A 20,331-nucleotide genomic window follows, 5' to 3' on the forward strand; every position below is an offset into this window, starting at 1 on the left:
GATTTGGTCCTATTTTAGTAATGAAAACAGTTCTGGCTTTTTCCAACTATTGGGGAAGTTACGGTTTTGTAAGCCATAACGTAAGGCTGTACTTAAGCATTAAATTAATTACCGTCAAGGAAGAAAAAATTCAGTTCAACCACTGCCAACCTCGTCGATGATAAAATGACAATAGCAATTTATTTACAAAAAAAAATGCATGTAAGCTTTAAAGGATGACAAAATAAAGCAAAGCGGAAAATTAAAAAAGGGGCTGATTATTATCGAAAAGTCTTCGTTAATAAAAGACTTCCTCAAAGTAATAGTGAAAAACAAACCGGTGAAGTTGAAGGTGAGGGTATTTTATTCTTTATTATTTCAATGCTGAAAGCATGTCTATGCATCAAGCGAATTATAATTTACGTAATTAACAAAAATTCACTAATTGTTATTGAGCTAAGAGAAATATGACCAGAAATGTACAAAAACGGTACCATAGTTAAAACCTAAGTTCAAGTGAGCGTCCTAATGAAATTTAATTTGTCCAAAATATTAACACTGATTGGATGTAAACAAAAATATCTGAAAAGAAACTCTTTAATTCTTCCAGCTATTGCTTAATTCATTGCTTCATTTTGTTTTTGAGGTATACTAATTTCTCCTTTAGATATAATTTCCTTTATATAACCTTTGAAAAATTTACACATTTATTTGGGTAGGTATGTACTGCATTTTTAATTTTGTATAGTGCAAATCACGGACATATGAATAAACCTTTAAAATAAATAATCGAATTCTATTTAAGTAACAACGATATTAAAGCCGTAACAGATAACTTGAAATTCAAAGAAAATCTGTTTGCTTTTTTTTTGTTTCTTGTTTGTTATTTTTCCATAAGAAACTAAAGAAAAAATGGGATCTGCTTTAGCGACAGTCATCAGCAGCTTCAAAAAAGAGGGAAGGCAACCTCTAAGCGGAAGACAATAACAGAAAGGCAATAACACAGAAATTGAAATACTTTGTAGCAGCTATAACTTGAAAAAACGTAGCGGAAACCTCTGATAAGAGACTTAAGACAACGATTTAGACCCTCATAAAACATACGTACCGTACCGAACTCCGGCATGAAATTGTCCGTACAATCTGAATAATATTTTATTAACAAATATCACTCCTCATCAAATTTAAAATCCAGATTTTTATAATCCTCGATACGTTGAAGTTAAAGGAATAAATCCAACAACCAAATCAGTAACAATAACGCCAAACTGCATATATTCGTTAGATAAATTAGTAATAAATAATACGTTTTTGTTTTTGTAATGTTGTATAACAGAACCGTTCTGCAAGGCGCTTTTTTCTGTACTTACAACCGTACATTTACTACCCTCCGCAAGCACCTTGCTATAACTGCTCGGCTTTTTTTTTTCTTTTTTTTTTTAACGTCCGAGTCCACAGTTAAGCATTACTTCAGAGGATGAGATGAATGATTTGTAGCGTGTGTGAAAATGCATGCCTGACCGGGATTCAAACCCGGGACCTCTGGGTGAAAGACAGAGGTGAAACTGCTCGGCTTATATTTATTTATTTGTACTTAGATTTATTTTATACTCGGTTTAATGTGTACTTTACTTGCTGTTGTATGTATAGTCAAAAAAGATAAAATTACAACTCAAAATATTTTACTCGTATTCATTTGCACTATTGACCATTATTTTAGAGACCACAAACTATTAAATGACTTAAAAACTTAATATCCTGAAAAATCTTTATTGAAAACAAAATTTCTTAACAGACCCACTCGCTATAAGTTAAGTTTGAAAAACCTTTGCCAGGTAAACATCAATATATCTTATCTATTTATCATAATTTTTATTTATATTACTGTTAAAAAATCCTATCAAACAGAGTAATGTTAGAGATTTTGTAATAACTTACTACATGTATAATACCTGTAAATAGTTTATGAGTCATTCTACAATCACTACTTAACGGAATTGTGTGTGCGCGCACCTTTCTCTTTCCTGTTTACCCTCCGGTAATTACCTTTCAGATAATACTTCAGAGGATGAATGAGGATGATACGTATGAGTGTAAATGAAGGGTAGTCTTGTACAGTCTCAGTTCGACCATTCCTGAAGAACTCCACGTGAGAATTCAGGGAGCGCAGAAAGCTGCAGAGTTTACAAGTAACCTACGAGATAAGGCGGCAGATCTGCATGTTGACCTGCGTACAAGAGCGGGAAGGCGCACAATAGTTCACATCAGGGATGTAGAATATGACACAACTGAGACAGAAATTTTTGCTGCAATTACTGCAAGAGTAGGTACTGATGAGGACATCAAGATATAGTCAATTAGAAAAGGGAACGCCGAAACCCAAAATGTTACAGTTATCTCCTCGTATAGGGCTGCCTGTAAGCTGGTGGAACAAAGGTTGAGGATTGGCTGGGTAAATTGTCGGGCATATATTAGGGAATCAGAGGAAAAGTGCTTCAGATGCTGGAATACTGGATATCGTAAACATGAGTGCAAGGGCCCTGACAGAATGGATCTCTGCTTCAATTGTGGAGGCAGAGACCACAAGACTGCTGAATGCCGGGAGCATAGTAGCTGCCTGGATTGTGGGAGCCAAGAACACCGCACCGTAGGCTGGGGGTGCTGAAAACACTTAAATGCTTAGGGTGATAATGGTTAACGCTAACAGAAGCACCATGTCTCATGATTTGGTTACTGAACTGGTCATAGAGCAAAGGGCTGATTTACTGATAATCACGGAGCCGAACAAGTACGTTGTTGCTAGATCAGGCTGGATGGTGGATACAAATGGTTACATGGCAATTATGGATGTAAGTGGCAGGATAGCATGGAGATTGACGTCCAGATCTGGAAGCATGTTGGCGGTGGAGGTGGATTCAACACTAGCGATTGGTGCCTATGTGTCTCCAAACTGTGACATACATGAATTTACTAGAAGACTAGACATAATACAAGGAGTAGTAAATAACGCTAGGAAGAAAGTCATTATTCTAGGTGATTTCAATAGCAAAGCGATTGCAGCAGGGAGCGCATACACCAATCGCAGAGGTGAGATCCTTACGGATATGGGGGCAGTTAGCTGCCATTGTGTAAATGATGGCACCCCTACATATGAGGCGAGAGGACACTCGTCAGTCTTGGACTTAACAATCATACACGATAGATGGAGTAGGGAACACTGGGACTGGCGAGTGTTACCACATGATGTGGCGAGTGATCATCATGCCACTATGATTACCATAAAAGGCTCAGACTATGTGACTAGAGAGAAAATGCCCTATAGTAGTTTTACAACGGAACAGATCGAGATCATAATCGATAGAACGGCCGAAAGGATTATCAACATAGAGAATATGACACCAGTTGCAATGACTAACGTTATAAGACAAGAAATGGGCAGAGTAGCTCACAGAAGAGCTAATAGAGACTCAGTGTATTGGTGGAATATGGAGATTGAAACACTGAGAGGGTTCCTACAATCGCGCAGAAGAAGGAAGCAGAGACTCAGAATGCGAGGCAGACAGGAGTACGAGGAGGCATCTCTGGCTTATATAGAGACCAGACGGGCCTTAAACAAAGCTATTCGTATGTCTAAGAAAAAACAATGGCACAGACTCTGCGAGGAGTTAGACGAAGACCCCTGGGGACAGACATACAAAATAATCACTAAGCGATTTGGAAGGCGTCTGCCCATATTAAATAATGAGCAGGTAGAACAACAAATTAATGAGCTATTCCCCGGTAGAGTAGAAACTGTAGGAAATGTTATAGATTGCGAACCCAGACACTTCACGTTCTCTGAACTGCACTTGGCTGTAGCACAACTGAGTAATAGGAAGAACCCGGGTCCAGACGGAATTCCAGCGGCACTCCTTAAAGGGGCTGATAAAGAGAATTCCTTATGAAATGCTTGATGTTGCCAGCCATGGATTAGAAAACAAGACATTTCCAAGAATCTGGAAGGAATCTAGGGTGGTGTTTCTCCCAAAAGGCACAAATGACAATGGAGAACCTTTATACAGACCAACTGAGTCTTTTAAATACCATGGCGAAGGTAGTGGAGAAGATGCATGCTGGCCGAATCTTTAAGGAACTTGTGAAAGGAATAGGCATTAGTGGAAATCAGTTTGGATTCATGAAGGGTCGTTCGACGATACAGGCGGCGACAAAGGTGATCGACTGGGCTAAGGATACTAGGAGCGGCACATGGAGAACGAGGCGTATTCCCCTATTCATAGCTTTAGATGTAAAAAATGCATTCGGTTCTATCAAGTGGGAATCAATAAAAAGGGCATTAGTGGAAAAAGGTATCAGTCCTTATTTAAGAAGGCAGATAGGGGAATACCTCTCAAATAGAGAATGCTTGGTGGACACGCAGAGTGAGTGCCTACGTTTCAATATTTATGGCGGTGTGCCACAAGGCTCTTTACTGGGACCCTTACTCTGGATACTGGCCTTCGATGGGATATTAAGACTAGACTATCAGGATGGGGTACAAGTAATTGCCTATGCCGATGACCTGGCGATACTCATCAAGGGTAAAACAACTTTCGATGTACAAGAGAGTGCTAACAACACGTTACAGACGATAGATAATTGGTTGAAACAGAGGGGACTCCAGCTGGCAATAGAGAAATGTAAATAAATTATGTTCACAGGGAAGAGAATTTTAGACCGTCCGGCCATCCAAATTGGAAACCAACAAATAACAGAGGTCGAAAAGATTAAATAATTGGGTGTGACTTATGAGAGGAATTGCCGGTTCACCCAGCATATAATAGACATATGTGCCAAAGGTGAACAGATGACTAAGAATTTGAATATAATAATGTCTTTGCAGAGAGCTCCAAGACCCTCTAAGCGAAGGGCGATAGCATCCACAGTGACATCCATGATGTTATATGCAGTACCAGTGTGGTGGCACTCAGTCAGGGTTAAAAGAAATTTGAACAGACTGGTTAGTACTCATAGGAGGCTGTTGCTGGGGGTTGTTTCAGCTTACAGGACGGTCTCCTATGAGGCGTTGTGCGTGTTGTCTGGGGTGCCACCAATAGACTTAATGGCCCTAAATAGAGTCGAGAGGGCGCAAGGCCTCGAAGCAAGTGAAGCAAAAGATAGACTTAGACATAGATGGCAGGAGGATGGACCAACCAGACGCACGAAGGAGCTGATTCCATATCTGGCACTATGGTTAGACAGGAAACATGGTGAGTTAAATTATCATATCACGCAGTTTTTTACAGGCCATGGCAATTTCAATGAGTACCTCCATCGTGTTGGAAGAAGGCCAGGTCCAGAATGTATGTACTGTGAGAGAATTGACAATGCAGAACACACTTTTTTCTGCTGCGAGAGGTGGGCAATTAAAAGGAAGAACTGTGGCATAATAGGTATGAGCCCAGCAGAGGTCCTAGAGCACATGTTGAGGAGCGAAATAAACTGGAAGAAGGTTACGGAATTTATAGTAGCAGTATTAACAGAGAAGGATATAGATGAAAGGCGACTAGGTTACTAGTGTAGAATTGGGTAGGGTGGACAGCCTCAGTGGTGAGAGACGGCACGCTGAGGTGTGTCGTTCTCAATGATCCACTGAGGACTCCAAGGGTTTAGAAAGGTTCTGATGAAGAAGAAGAGTAAGAAAAGACCCGGTACCACGTTACGGCTATTCGGGGTATGTCGTGGTTACCAAATGGGCAAACAGAAAATCACTCAAAAGAGCTGACACCGGCGAGCCGACCTGCCATGCCGGACGTTCAGCCGGTAGGCGGGGAGGCTCGTTAGAGTTTACCAGACACTCCCGTGGGTGGCGCAATACCAAACAGTCGGACCGGCCCAGAGAAGTAGAGTGGAAAAAAAAAATGTTCGACCATTTCTGAGATTTGTGGTTAATTGAAACCCAACCACCAAAGAACACCGGTATCCACGATCTAGTATTCAAATCCGTGTTAAAATAACTGATTTTTCTAGGACTTCAACGCTGGAACTCTCGACTTCCAAATCAGCTGATTTGTGAAGACGCGTTCACCACTAGACCAGACCGGCGGGTGTGTGCGCGCACCTATGTTTTTATAACTTAACGTGTATTATATTTTTTGCTTTAAATTTTTTTAGCAATTTCAAAAAGTCTTCGAATTGACTAGCTAGTCTAATGCCGAGAATCTTAGTAATCCTCTAAAGGACGTCAGCTTCGGGGAAAGCGATCCTACTTATCGTGACCGCTTGTATCTAGGGATTCATGGGTTTCACTTGAGAAATGAAACCTTATTACCGAGGCTAAATACATTAATTAGGCCCATAATTAAAAGATATAATGGGATTTCATAATTTAATTATTGTTGACTAATAAACGTAAATCCTCGATTTAGCATTTGATTGTTGTTATCTGCATCAGCAGTCTACCACGACTGGATTTATGAAATAGAAAAGCTATTAATGTTTTTTAAATTTGTATCAAGATTCTTATTCAATTTTTTTTTTCATCAGCCATACGTAATGTTTAGTGCACTACCTCATTCCTTACTATTCTAGGCTTAACTCAACATACCTCCTTCATCTTACATCTTCAATAACCTACCCGTTTCATACATTTTAACTTACACAGCCGACGCTTTTAATTGAAGATTAGTTCAATTTTCATTTGAACCCGATCTCTTCGATTTCCTACACATTAACCGTAATGCAAAAATCTCCACTTGACTTTTTTTTTTTTTTTTATGTCACGGAAGGTGTGTAAACCACACTCAAAGCTATATCTCAATATTGCCCATTCTCTCAAATATTGACAAACGGAAATTCCACCTACGACAAGCCGTCATCAGCGAGCGATTTCTTCTTGACGAGCTTCCTCATCTTTCTTCTTTATAACTGCGGTTATGAACGACGAGATCACATTAAAGTTATCCTCGTTAAGTAGCATTTTATCCACCACATTCTCCGTAGATAATGGCCCTATACATCTTACACAGGATTGCCTGCTTTCAGTCCAACGGTTACATTCAAATACTACATGTTCAGGGGAATCATATGCCCCACAGTAAGGACAGTTGCTGTTATCTACCCTTTGTCTTGCACATAAATAGGACCTGAACGACCCATGCCCTGTAAAAAATTGCGTTATCCAGTAATTTATGTCCCCGAACTTCCATTTTATCCATGGTCGGATCAAAGGTATCAAACGATGTGTCTATCGTCCCGTGTTGGCTACATCCCAACGATGTTGCCAATTACGCAGCATCTCTTCATATGCTTCTTTAGAAGGTTGTCCACGTGCTATATTCACTCGCATCTCCGCCAGTTGTTTAAGCGGAGGAACTCCTGCAATTACGAGTACTGCCTCGGTGGAGACTGAAGAATATGCGCATATCACTCTTAAGCCCATGCGCCGTTGTATTCCTTCAAGGGCTCTTCTGGTCTTTTCGGCACGCAGAGCTCTTTCCCAGACTTGTATACCGTAAAGTAAGATGGAATTAACTACGTGAGCGTAAATCTTACGCTTCGCAGTTCTGGATCCTGTCATATTCCCGAGTAATCTGCTAAGATTTTTGACCATGCATTCAACGCGTTTACGTATTTCATTCACATGTGCCGTAAAACTCCTCCTCTTGTCAAGCCAGATCCCTAAGTATTTGGCTGAAGTCTGTTGCTGGACAAGATTACCCCCTACTCGGATTAGGATGTCAGATATTCTCCTACGGCCTGTTATGACTACGTATTTTGTTTTACCATGCGAAAGTTTTAAGCCTTTAGTGGACATCCAGACTTCTGCCATTCGTATCGCTGCGTTTGCCTTCTCCGATACCTCTACTTCAGTTTTTCCAGTAACAACCAAGGCCAGATCGTCAGCAAAAGCCACTGGGAAAACACCCAGAGGATATCTCAGCCCGAGAATTCCGTCATAGACCAGATGCCAAAGGAGTGGCCCCAAGACAGAGCCTGAGGCACTCCACACGTCACTTTGAAGCGGAAGCAGGATCTACCCTGATGACAAACGACAAACCTATCCTGCAAGTAATTCTGGATAATTCTTCTTAGGTATCCAGGAATATCCTTATCTCTCAACGCTTGTAGGATCGCATCGCATTTCAGCGAATTAAAAGCATTGCTCACATCAAGCAATATCACAATTGGTATCTTCCTGGTGCGTCAAGTACCCGATGCCGCTTCGTCCACCAGACGCATAACTGTCTTAACAGCACCCACCGTAGAACGCCCCTTACGGAAACCAAATTGTGCGTTAGAAAGGCCACCATGTTCTTCAATCGCATTTTTCAGACGTAATTCCAGCAATCTCTCTAGGAGTTTGCAGATGTTATTGGTCATGCATATAGGTCTATGTGCTACTTGTAAGTCATCGGTCCCCGGTTTCTTGATAAGGGCCAACCTGGACTCTTTCCATTGCATTGGAATACAACCATCTCTCAGGATCTTATTCATGATATTAAGAAGCTCTGCAGGCATCCTCTCTGCTAATATTCTGATTATCTCGGCTGGAATGCCATCTGGCCCGACTCCCTTATGTAGCTTCAGTCGTTTCGCCGCCATTAATAGCTCACTAGCGTCGAGAAGTTCAAAGTTATTATCCACAATCTCCTCCCGAATAGGATCCGCTTTCTGAGGAAATAATTCCTTTACAACACGATGGACCTTATCGTCTGTTAAGGCAGGTAATCTCTTCCCTAACTTGTTGGTAACAATTTTAAAACCCTTGCCCCATGGATCAGCATCTATATCTTGACACAGTCGCTTCCAGCAACTGGCTTTAGCCCTTTTAATTGATGAATTATATGCATTCCTTGCTTCCACGTATACCTCCCGCGCAGCATCCCTTAATCTAGCATTCTGCTTACCCCATCTTTGGTAGGCTCTTCTTGCTTTCCATGCTGCCTTCCGTAGTTGTTCCAAATCAGGCGACCACCAGTAAGCATGTTGCTGTCTCCGGGGATAAACTAAGACCCCCGCTTTTCCGCATTCATCTTGCTTGTTCCACAAAGTCTTCGGGGGACATATCGCCAGCAAGTCTTAGGATTATTCTGTCCCTAAACCGTAAACATCCTTTTTTGGAGACGATCAGCCTTCCCGGCGTTACACGAATTTCCCTGGATCGGGTCTCAAATGCTATAAATAGATGGTCCGATAGACTATCTTTATTAATAATCCTCCAATCAAAGAAGTCGTTAATATCAGTACTCGTTGTAAAAGCTAAATCTATTGTCGAACACGACATTCGTCTACGGAACGTCATATCTTCACCGTTTATACACGTCAGCCCTAGTGTATTAACATACTCACTCAGGTGACGCCCTCTTAGACTGTTTACAGTTCCCGCAAATTCGGGACTTTTGGCGTTAAAGTCTCAAGCAATTAAGACTTTACGACCTGTATGCCTCATAACTTCTCCTGCAAGAATTTCTAGGAATACTACAAAATTATCTATTCCCGCATTTGGAGAATTGTAGCAAAAAAATACCACCATTTCACCGAGGTCGGCCCATATAAAACCGTCACTGCTGCCACTGCTAATTATAGGGATCCCAGACACCGGAAAACCAATAGCTGACGTTGTTGTCGTATCCACTAGCCATCCTGTTCCAGAAGTAAGATCATAATGAGGTTCCGACACAAAAATGACGTCTTAGCGCTCCGTCAAAGCGGTGTCCCACGACTGTCGGCTCCTATTGCAATTGATTTGTAGAAATCTTATTTTGCAATAGTACACCGACCGGTCCTGTGGCCCTCCTTACCACATAGCATGCACGTTGTCAGGTCTTTACATTGTGCTCTGTGATGACCCGCTTTTCCACACCCGAAGCACAGTTGCGTACGGTCCACACCCTTGCAGGTCGCAGAGACGTGGCCGAAAGACCAACATCTAAAGCATCTTTCTTCCGGTTCTCTTATGTACGCTCGACAATGAACCCAGCCGATGCGAACCCGTCTTTCCGTTAATTTTTTTGCAGCTCGGAAGTTCGTGATTACGGTGACGTTTTTAGTTTCACCGTAAGCTTGTCTTATTGACGATAATTTAAAATCTTCGTCCTCACCGAGAACTCGCGATAACGCAGTGGTTATTTCTTCTTCTGTTGTATCCATGGCTATGTCCTTAACATGTACCACTGTCCACCTGCTTTCACGTGACCTGAGATTAATTTTAAGATCCGCCGCCTTGGTTTTCAATAACGTTTTCAGCTCGGCAGCTTTCGTTGAACCTTGGACCCGAATATGTAAATCATCATTTACACCTTTCTTTAGTGACAAAATATCACCCACTTCTTCTTGTGACACCGAAGACTTGACAGTCCGTAATAAATCCGCGTAGGATCTTCCCTGCGCTTTAACAATAACAGTACCGCTATCAGTTACCGCGGGTGTAGTTCTTGAGACATGTTTTACTTCTTGACGCAGTCCTTCTCCTGGTCGGACATAAATCTTAATGTTTTCCTCCTGTTGACGAAGCAAGTACAATATAATCTTGCGTAAGCTTGTCCCGAATTTGCCTCCAGGCAGAACGAAAGTCGGCACTGCAGAACTACTTACAACTCTTTTCAAGGCAGCTAATATCGTCTTGAGTAATGGCTCCTCATGCTCCGATGAGTCATAAAATATTGTATATCGCGTAAATTGAATCGTAGAAGCACCACTACACATTATAGTAGAGATATCTTACTTTTTTCACCTGGTTTCGCTTGGTACCTCCTAGATTCTTGAACGCTTTTATTTTTCACAATGTCATGAAAATGGCACGTGTCACCCTCCTGTGGATATTCCTCTAGTTGTACAAGACGCTGCAATAAATCAATAGGCCATTTCCTATGTAGGAGGCGTATCAGATCATCGTCCGATGTTATATCCGCCATTATGTCCACTACTTGACTTTGGTGTGACAATTCAGTCTGAGTCGGAATCTCATTACATTGCTTCGGATGTGAGAGCTCATAAAGAGCCCTCACCGAGGTTCCTAAGTCTTTAGCTAATTCAAAAATCTTAAAAGCGCATTCTTTAATTTCTTTCTTAGTATTAATGCTTTCATGCACTAATTTCACTAAATTTCCAACTTCTTTCATCAACTGATCAAAGTCTGTGCCCTCGGTAGAATCACTATCTGTGCTAGCTTCAATCTCCTCTAGTTTACGTTTTTGAGGCTTATCACCAAGGGCCTCCCTTCTCTTATCTCTTTGTGGAAGCGGGACCGTCCGTACATTAGGTGTAGGGTGCAGAGACACGCTCTCCAATTGGCTCACAGATTGTTCCTGCTGCGATACTTCCATCCTAACAGGGGAACGAGCCAGTGTTTTTTTTAGGTTTAAAACCTTTGTCAGCCATCTCACAATTCAATTATAAAAAATTAAAAATCTACCTTTCAACTCAAACCCAATTAACTTGATACCCCACTCACTATAATCGGAGGGGGTCCAATACGGGGGTTAGGGGGTCACTTACTAGAAGCAAGACTAATAAAACTAAGTCTATATATAACAAGATTAAACTTGACTTCTATTCCAGTAACTTATAAATTAAAATATTCATATACTAACACACTGCATGTTTATAACACACACAAATGTGGTTAGATGTAAATAATATACTCACTACTATACACAAAGTAAGTAACACGCACAGTCTTAATATAATAAAGTAGCTTAATATTATATTTATAGGTCTCTTATCAAGAGATAACGCAAACAAAAGAAATAAATTTAATTCTGTTCAAGCCACAATAGCTTATCATGTAAGCTATTGTTATTAATAATATAAAGTAATTATAGATAACAATTTATATTAAACACCTGCATCCATAATAATGTAGAAGCAAGCAACTCTGAACCTTATTGAAACTCAACACAAAGTTTTATACACTATTAAAAATGTAAAACACACGAAAAATCACTCACACCTATCTCGCGCACTCACAAAAAACCACCAAAACAATACCAATAGCTTCAGGAAACCTCTGGACCGAAAATTTCTCCTAAATTCACAAAACTATAACCAGTTTCAGTACCGAAGTACGGAGCCAGTTACAAAGCAACCAAACACTCTGACGTCGAGTCAGACACTGCATACATATCACATGACTCATCTTAAACAGCACTAAGGGAACAAAGAATATGAATATTTGAAGGAACGAAACAGATAGCAATAGAGACGATTTCATTTTCTATTAGTAAAAGAAGAAACACGTTTGAAATTCAAATGAAGTATCGAATATTAAAGCGATATAGATTATAGGGTTCGATAACAATTGTTTAAATTAATTAACAACTGTTTAATAATTTAAAAACATTTATTTGTATTTAATTATTATTTAAAAGCAAATTAAAATTTTTAATTATAATTTAAATAAATACGCTTTTACTCTTACGTGAGTTTAATAAAAAAATGGTTTGATCATTAGGTTAACGTAATTGATAAATACATAAAGTAATAAATATTGCCGACCTCCTTGGTGCGAGTGGTAGCGTAGGACTTTCATCCGAAGGTCCCAGGTTCGTAACCCGGTCAGGCCTGGCACTTTCACACGCTACAAAAATTGTCATTCATCTCATCCTTTGAAGTAATACGTAACGGTGATCCAGGAGGTTAAAAAAAGTAATAAATATTATTTATTTATGTAAATAAGTATGCGATAAAAACAAGTATAAAATTTTTAAATAAACAAAATAAATAAATAATAAACTTTTTTAGAAACAGTAAATATATGAATATTCTGAACCGATCAGCTGACATATATTCACCCTTTTTCAGAAAAGTCCCTTACATTCGGGTCCAAACTTAATCAACTTCTCGTTGCTATAAATTAACCTTTCGTAATATCTTTAGCTTTATTATATCCTTTCATTTATACACTAGCGTTTACGTTAGCGTTTGCAAACTTATTCTTGTACCCACGACTATTTAAATCAAGAAGTTTATTAAATTGAACTTACATTTAACAGTATTGTACTTTTTAATTTTGTTTTATATTATGATTTATTGGCTACTTTTATAATGCATGTATTATCCAGACGAAAAATGTTTTATACCTATTACAGTTCAACTAAAAAAAATAATACTAATAATTCTCATTAATCGTGAAAATACATGTTATAATCTCTTTTTCTTTTAATTAATAACGATCAAAAGAAATATAATAAAAAAACGTATTAAATGCTAACATGTTAAATAAATAAATAATTTTTAATATGAATATTTATGAATTGGTATATTAAAATAAATTGAGCTGTAAAGTGAACTCAACCGTTATGAATTTTTTAGATGAATTCAAAATGTCTCTAACATAAAGAAGTGAATGTAAAAACTACAAGTTATCAGTGAAATTTTTAATTTATTATTGATTTTAAAATAATTAAAAATTTATTATTTTATAAAGTAGGAACACTTTGTCTACAGCCCATGATTGACACTGAATACAATTCAATTTGTAAAAATAACAAAAACTTTTAAATTGCATTTTACTTCCTTTGATCCAAAGAATTTGTTTTCCTTATAAGAATAATCTATTTAATCTTTCGACAGCAATACCTAACGGCGGCGGCGTTCCCGAAGACTCTAAAAAAAAAAAGAAAAAAAATAGCAGTTCTATGTATAGCGTTAAGTTTGACTGTATTGCTTTTACTCGTAGTCGGTTTCTTGTCCCTCTTTAACAACCCGTTGGGAAAATCATATAAAGATGTTTCTTTTAGAAGATACAAATTATATTTTGTTCCTCTTAAATTAAGTCAATCTTAAGTAAGTTTAAAAAAAAACTAAATTTTCAGTACAATCCCTTAAATGGTGGGGTGAAAATTTATTCGTTTTATGGAGCGTATATTTTTTTGGTCAGAGTGAATTTCAACTTTCTTTTTGATAAAAAAAAATGGGTTCTGTTTTATTTATATCGGTTAATTAATCTGATAAATATGAAAGTTAAAATTTATTTTCGAAATTGGAAAAGTGTTTGAAATATAAATTCAGACAGCTCTAAAAAAACGTGCAGATGATTTTAAGAAAGATGTAACTACTACAAGACAAAATTGCTCAAGCAAGACCAAAGTCATTTGTATTCTAAAGCAAGTATAGTTCAAAATATTAAATTTACCGGAAACTGTTGAGCAGTTAAAATTTAGATTAACAAAGTTAACTTTAGAATAATATTCTTTTTTTAGATAAATACGAATACATACATCAATATAATACGGATGCTAACACGGTTTAGGTATAGGTAAAAATTATTAATATTAAGCGAATATTACAGATATAATTTAAGATAATCATTTTAGTTACTCATTTGTAGAATTCGAGGTGAGTCTTTTTAGTATTTATAAATTCTAGCAGGCTGAAAAAAAGGTTTTTTGTCGAAAAAATGTGAAAAGAATAAATTAATTCGAAAAGTATCGAGAAATAAATGTTTAACAAAAGCCTTAAGAACAAGTAATTTTAGAAAGAAATTGAATTTGAATCCACACTTTGCTAAATAATATATTTTCCACTAAGTTTTACACACCCTGAATCTTGGCTGTTAAAGATAACATTATGGAATCTGACAAAGAATTAAGTTGTTTTAAGTGCAACATATTAACAGACGTAGCTTAAAATAGATATTAATAAAATACATAATTTTTTAACTATAGGACTGAAATCTATCGGCGCATCAAACATTGCTCCATCCTCACCTCTTCGACCGCAGTTGTCGTGCATTACCCCTTTCTTGTTGAATCCTCAGACTTAAAAAAAAATATTTGTTTTACTTGATATTTTCGGTCCAAAATATAATTCGTCTATAGTACTTTATTCAAATTAAACTGAATTTTAGTTATTTTCTGTGTGTTCAAAAACTAAATTTTTAATGGAAGTACTTCAAGAGTTATTACCAGCTAAAAAAGTTCTGTTTTGATTAAAAATTCACTGAAATTTTTTCATGTGGTAATTATTTAGCATAATTTATATGTATAAAAAAAGTTTATTAAAAAGGCAGTCAATTATAAATGTTTTTATCAAAATCTAACTCGATACACTGTAATAAATTAGGTATGACTGATCTCCGTGGCGGAGTGGTAGCATCACAGCCTTTCATCCGGAGGCCCGGGATCCGAATCCCGGTCATGCACGGCAGTTTTCATCAAGTTTCCATTCTCATACGGCAAAATAACCGAAGCAGTCAGTCCAGTCGATGGCCGCCATCTCACAAAATAAAATTAGTTATGGCTTATTTATAACCGATATGAAAATGAAATGTAAAAACCAGTACATTGTTTATTACTTACAACGCCGAACAGTAAACACCTTTGCCTAAAATAAATGTTATCGTTTATCAGACCCGTAAGCCTATGCTTTCATCATTACCCACGATTTTAAATATTCAAAGAAGGAAAAATAATGATCATTTTGAATTTAAATTCTTTATTTCAACTTAATTTAAGAAGTAAAAATATTTGATGCGTAGTTGTTAGAGGTTTAAAAGTCCAGGAACCTATTCTCACCACATCGTCATAAGACTTTGCTATTTATTCGAGTCGGTTACTTAATACAATTTTTAAGTAATTCGATTGTAATAACTTTCCCTTTACTATTTTGAGATTTGTTGTTTTCAGTATTAAATAGCTTTTGTACAGTTTAGATATTTCAAAACGAATAAAAGTAACCATTAATTGTAAAATGTAGTGTACTCCTACTTAAAACAACATTCTAAACCTGATGTTACAAACAAATAATATTTACATCTACCTAGGAAACTGGCGGCGCGGCCAGTTAAACAAAAAATGGGTAATAGAACCAAACGATTTTGATAAAAAGAAGTTGTGCGTCATTCAGAATAGAATTTTATGACCGACATCAATCCCTTCCGTGTAAAAAAAAAAATGGAAAGATGAAATAGATTTCTAGGGATCTAATTAGTTTCACAACGTTTATAGAAAATATAATATCTCTTTTTTCCTACTAGAAAAAAGAGATGTTGCAACACGGTTTAATTTTTTAAGAAAAAGTCATCGGTAAGGGGGAAAAAATTCTCTATCGGTAATTTATCTGGACGAAATTCCAGTGAATCAAATCCATTAAGAAATAATATACGTTGTCCAAACTACTTGAAACGATCATAATTGTCCGTATTGCGGGTCCTCCAAATACTGGTTTACAGAGATGCAGAATTTGACTTTCAAACGAGGCTCACTGGAAATTACCATGAATAAAAAAACAACAAAGTGTTAGTTACCGATTTACGAATCACAATCAGATAGAAGGCTGTAAGAGCGTGACAGAAATAAAAGTTACACATCTGTGCTCGTACAAAATGTGTCAGTGAGTTCTACAAAAGAAAAGTTAAGTTACAGTCCCGTTAAATAAATATAAAAAAATATAGTTAAATCTTTTTAATTTTTTTTCAGAAGTCGATAAATAAAGATACAAGGACGGAAAGCAAAAACTCGACGAAATAGCAACGCAATCTATGAGATTACCTGCCTTTACTGCCCTTCGACCGCATAAGCAAATGTTCTAATTTGAATCCAAATAAAGGGAACGGTAGCAACAAAAAATAATACTTTAATATCAATGACGTAAGGAGATTGACTACTCAAGGAACGTGATAGAACGAGTCACGACTTGACGGCCGAAAAATTTGAGCAATCACTCAAAGATCTCGAAAAGAATTCATCAGAAGTTAATTTTTTTTTTTTTTAACCTCCGGGTCCACCGTTAGGTATTGCTTCAGAGGATGAGATGAATGATTTGTAGCGTGTGTGAAAATGTCATGCCTGACCGGGTTTCGAACCCGGGACTTCCGGATGAAAGGCAGAGACGCTACCACTCGTGCCACGGAGGCTGGCGATATTTATAAATTTACATGATAATATGTCAACGATTCGAGTGAAAATTTGTGACGCACAGTATAAATTTGGAAAACGTGACCGAGTTTAAATTTAAACTTAGAGATTTTTTTATTTTACAGAAATGATTAATAAATTTAATCTTTCTAGGTCAAATCTTGGATAAAACCGTAAACAAATTTATGAAGAAGACATATTTACAGCCAACAAGAAGATTTTTCTTCGTTTCAGTTTACGTATGGTCGAAGTAGATTTATTTTAAGATTTTACTACAAAACTTTTTATCTCATCGAAATTCACGTTTCATCATCTCTTTTGTTTTATTTCTTCCAGTACGTCCGCCAGTAAAATTTAAATAAAATAACAACAAAATAATTTTAGTAATAAGTATTTGAGCTCTAAATTGCTCATAATTAGTCATTAAAATTATAAAATGTGTTTGGCTTAATATTACCAAATAAATACATACAGATAAAATAACAATAACAATAACGTACCTCTTACAACATTGTAGAACGCTTAAAGGGAAATCGTGAAAGGTTGTGTAAGGCATACGTGCGTGAGAAGCAACCGATAGATTTCAATCGTACTTCAACAAATATTGTAAAATGTACAAACAAGTATTAACTAATCAAGATATACCTCGCATTATTAAACGATTTATACTAATTAAACTGAAACGTTTGAATTTATCGAAAAATATTTTTTCCTTAAAAAAATAATAATGATCATATTGTTTATATTAAATGTTTCATAATTATTTTATAAGAGAGTTGTTATGTAAATATTATTTCATTTGAATCCTCACCTAATATTATATATCGAATGGCTATAGTTTTCATTGTTCGATCTAATGAGTTCATTGGATAAACAAGTAATGTTTTCTTAAAATCATGTTTATCTTAGAGACCTCTAATGTGTAGTCTGAAAATACTCAAATAGAGGTAATGAATACGGTCATATAAGTCATTAAAAAATAAAAAACAAAGATGAACAACTAGGTTTTATAAATAATTTTTTTTATATAATAATGTAATTTTTTAAAGTTTTTAAACAATAAATTAGCTAATTTTCAATTCGTAGAGACGTCATTTTACGCATAGTACTACGATACAATGGCTCACAACTTCTTTTGTTTTCTCTAGTAGACGTATGATATTTTTTTAACATACGACCATTAATAACTGAATAAAAGATTTTATTCTTACAAGAATGTTAACGTTTGCATGTACTACGAACATCTTATTTCTTTTTATTTGTCCATTTAGTAGGTATTTGACTAATGCTATAATGTTTTATCTAAAAAATTGATTAAATTAACGAATTAAACTAAATATTGTTATTTTTTTAATGTAAAGCATTTAAGCGTACCAATGAGTTAATTTTCATGTACAGTGAAAACACTTTTTGCCTCTGCCTATCTATCGATAACAGGTCTGTTTCCTACGGAACTTTAACACACGCCTAGTGTAAATTCAGCTAATAACAAAACTATTTTCGTCAGCTAAAATGTCAACCGCCATCGCACTAGCGAATATGAACATATTTACTTTTAATATTTTCTTCGCGCTCTGATTAAGTTCATTAATTTTCAGATTAATTTTTAAGAAACGCCGGTGATTGAATAACCTCTTTTCTTAATATAAATAACTAAAAAAAAAGATTCGATCATTTATCGATCAGAATGAATTTCTCATCAGGCTCTAGGTTGTAGGCACCCTTTATAAATGTTTTGTATCTCGTTACCGATCTTCGTGGCGACAGAAATAAAGAAACGAAATTAACATTTGCTATAAAAAAAACACAAAATAAAATTTTTAACAAAAATTAAATAAAAGCCCTACCAAAGTTTAAACATCTCATTCGGAGTACACTAGTCGAGAGTTTATTACTTAATAACACTTAAAATCTATACACTTTAAATGATAACTACATATGCGTGTAAACTAGGATACAAGATGCAAGACGCGGCCGACCGCAACCGAACAAAACCGTAGCACGCAACCTATTGAATGTACTCGAATCGGAACGAGCAATACTCGTCTACAAACAGTACTTAACGGAACAACGCAAGTCCGAATTTAAACGACAAGTTACGACACCCACAAGTTTTCCAATAATTGCAAGAAAACTGAAAATGAAAGGTATATTTATTTAGTACATCACCAATTTTTTCCTTCATACACCGATTAAATTATTAGTACAATAGGATAGTCCAGAATGTAATAATTTATTGATAAAATTGTATTCATAAATTTAAAAAAATATATATAACCATAAAAATACAGGCACGCTCTTCTAATTAAAGAAAAAATTTCAACCGAGATCAAAATGATAAAAGATTTATAATATACATACAACAAGAAAGTGGCAGTTGACAAGTAATTTTGTACTGTAACATTATTTCCTAACTAAAGTTTTATTTTAATATAGTTCATTTCATAATAAATTAAACTGTAATATTTTGTTTGCATTACTTATTATTACATTATAATGTAATAACACAATACTAAATTATTCCAGAGGTGCGATGCATTCACTAGTCCAATTTGTCTTACAAACCTTTTCACAAGTTTGCATAATCTGAAGCTAGTACATAAATTATAATTTACTATTTTACGAGAAAATAAATTTACATCATCCAATTGAATGGAATTAAAATGTCACACCACTTACTATATTAAATCAATGCTATGACTTAAAAAATAATAATAATATTGGGTTATTATTATTATTAGATAATCATTCACAAAATTAATGGTTATGAGTGATTTGATATAAGACATGAGTGTCTTTTGAATCAGGTGAATTAAGTGATTTTCTGCCACATTCTTTACTGAGCTCAACCTGACTGTACATATGCATGCCAAACCCATCAAAATGGACATGAATTCAGTACTATAAGTAATGGGCTCTACAACAGAGACTAGCTGTGTAATGAACATTATTAAACGTAGAGAAAGCATTAATCAGACAGTGCCTCATATATGGCAGAAGCTTTACATGCATCACTGCCATCAGCAAGATGTGGATAATGTAAAGCTACAAATCAACAAATCCTTTCTGTTACAAAACAGTGCCTGTAATCAGTAAAGGAAAACTTCAACTTAAGAAAACGTTAATAATATACAATTTTTTTACAGTATCGCTATCAAAAATCACTCTCATTCGATTTTTGATAGCTTTTAATAAATCAACCATTTTTGTAATGAGTTAATTTATTTTTACACAATATCATTATAAATGTTTTTTTTTTAATATTTACAATTCTGTTTTTTTGCTAGCAAAAACCCTTGTTCTTAATTAAAAATTAACAGTAAAAAACTTAGTTCAAAGTTAATTTTTTTTAATTCCTGTAATTCCTTCACAGGTTCATGTTAGATCCTTCAGTATTCAGCGCAGTATTTAATATGATCTCAGTTTCCATATTGTGGTCATGATTTCCTTTTTTTTTATGAAGTGCCGGGTACAAAGTTTTAAATATCTCCAATATGTCTTACACAGTTTTGTCAAT

General features: G+C 36.0%; 2 protein-coding genes across 2 annotated transcripts in view; one reads left to right on the top strand and one right to left on the bottom strand.

Moving 5' to 3' along the window:
- The window catches only part of LOC142318091 (adipokinetic hormone/corazonin-related peptide receptor variant I-like), a 714,190-nt gene extending 702,218 nt beyond the window's left edge, over nt 1-11,972 (bottom strand). Inside the window, exon 1 of the mRNA XM_075354618.1 lies at nt 11,802-11,972. The gene's annotated coding sequence lies outside the window, so the exon portion shown is untranslated. The remainder of the gene's footprint in view (nt 1-11,801) is intronic.
- LOC142317495 (uncharacterized) lies at nt 2,670-6,158 on the top strand. The gene is made up of 2 exons (XM_075354057.1): nt 2,670-3,603; nt 6,130-6,158. Exons 1-2 carry the CDS (start codon nt 2,670-2,672, stop codon nt 6,156-6,158), a joined length of 963 nt encoding a protein of 320 aa, XP_075210172.1.
- Nucleotides 11,973-20,331: the final 8,359 nt, after the last annotated feature.

This window comes from Lycorma delicatula, chromosome 1 (genome assembly GCF_047948215.1).
Source record: "Lycorma delicatula isolate Av1 chromosome 1, ASM4794821v1, whole genome shotgun sequence".
Taxonomy (NCBI): domain Eukaryota; kingdom Metazoa; phylum Arthropoda; class Insecta; order Hemiptera; family Fulgoridae; genus Lycorma; species Lycorma delicatula.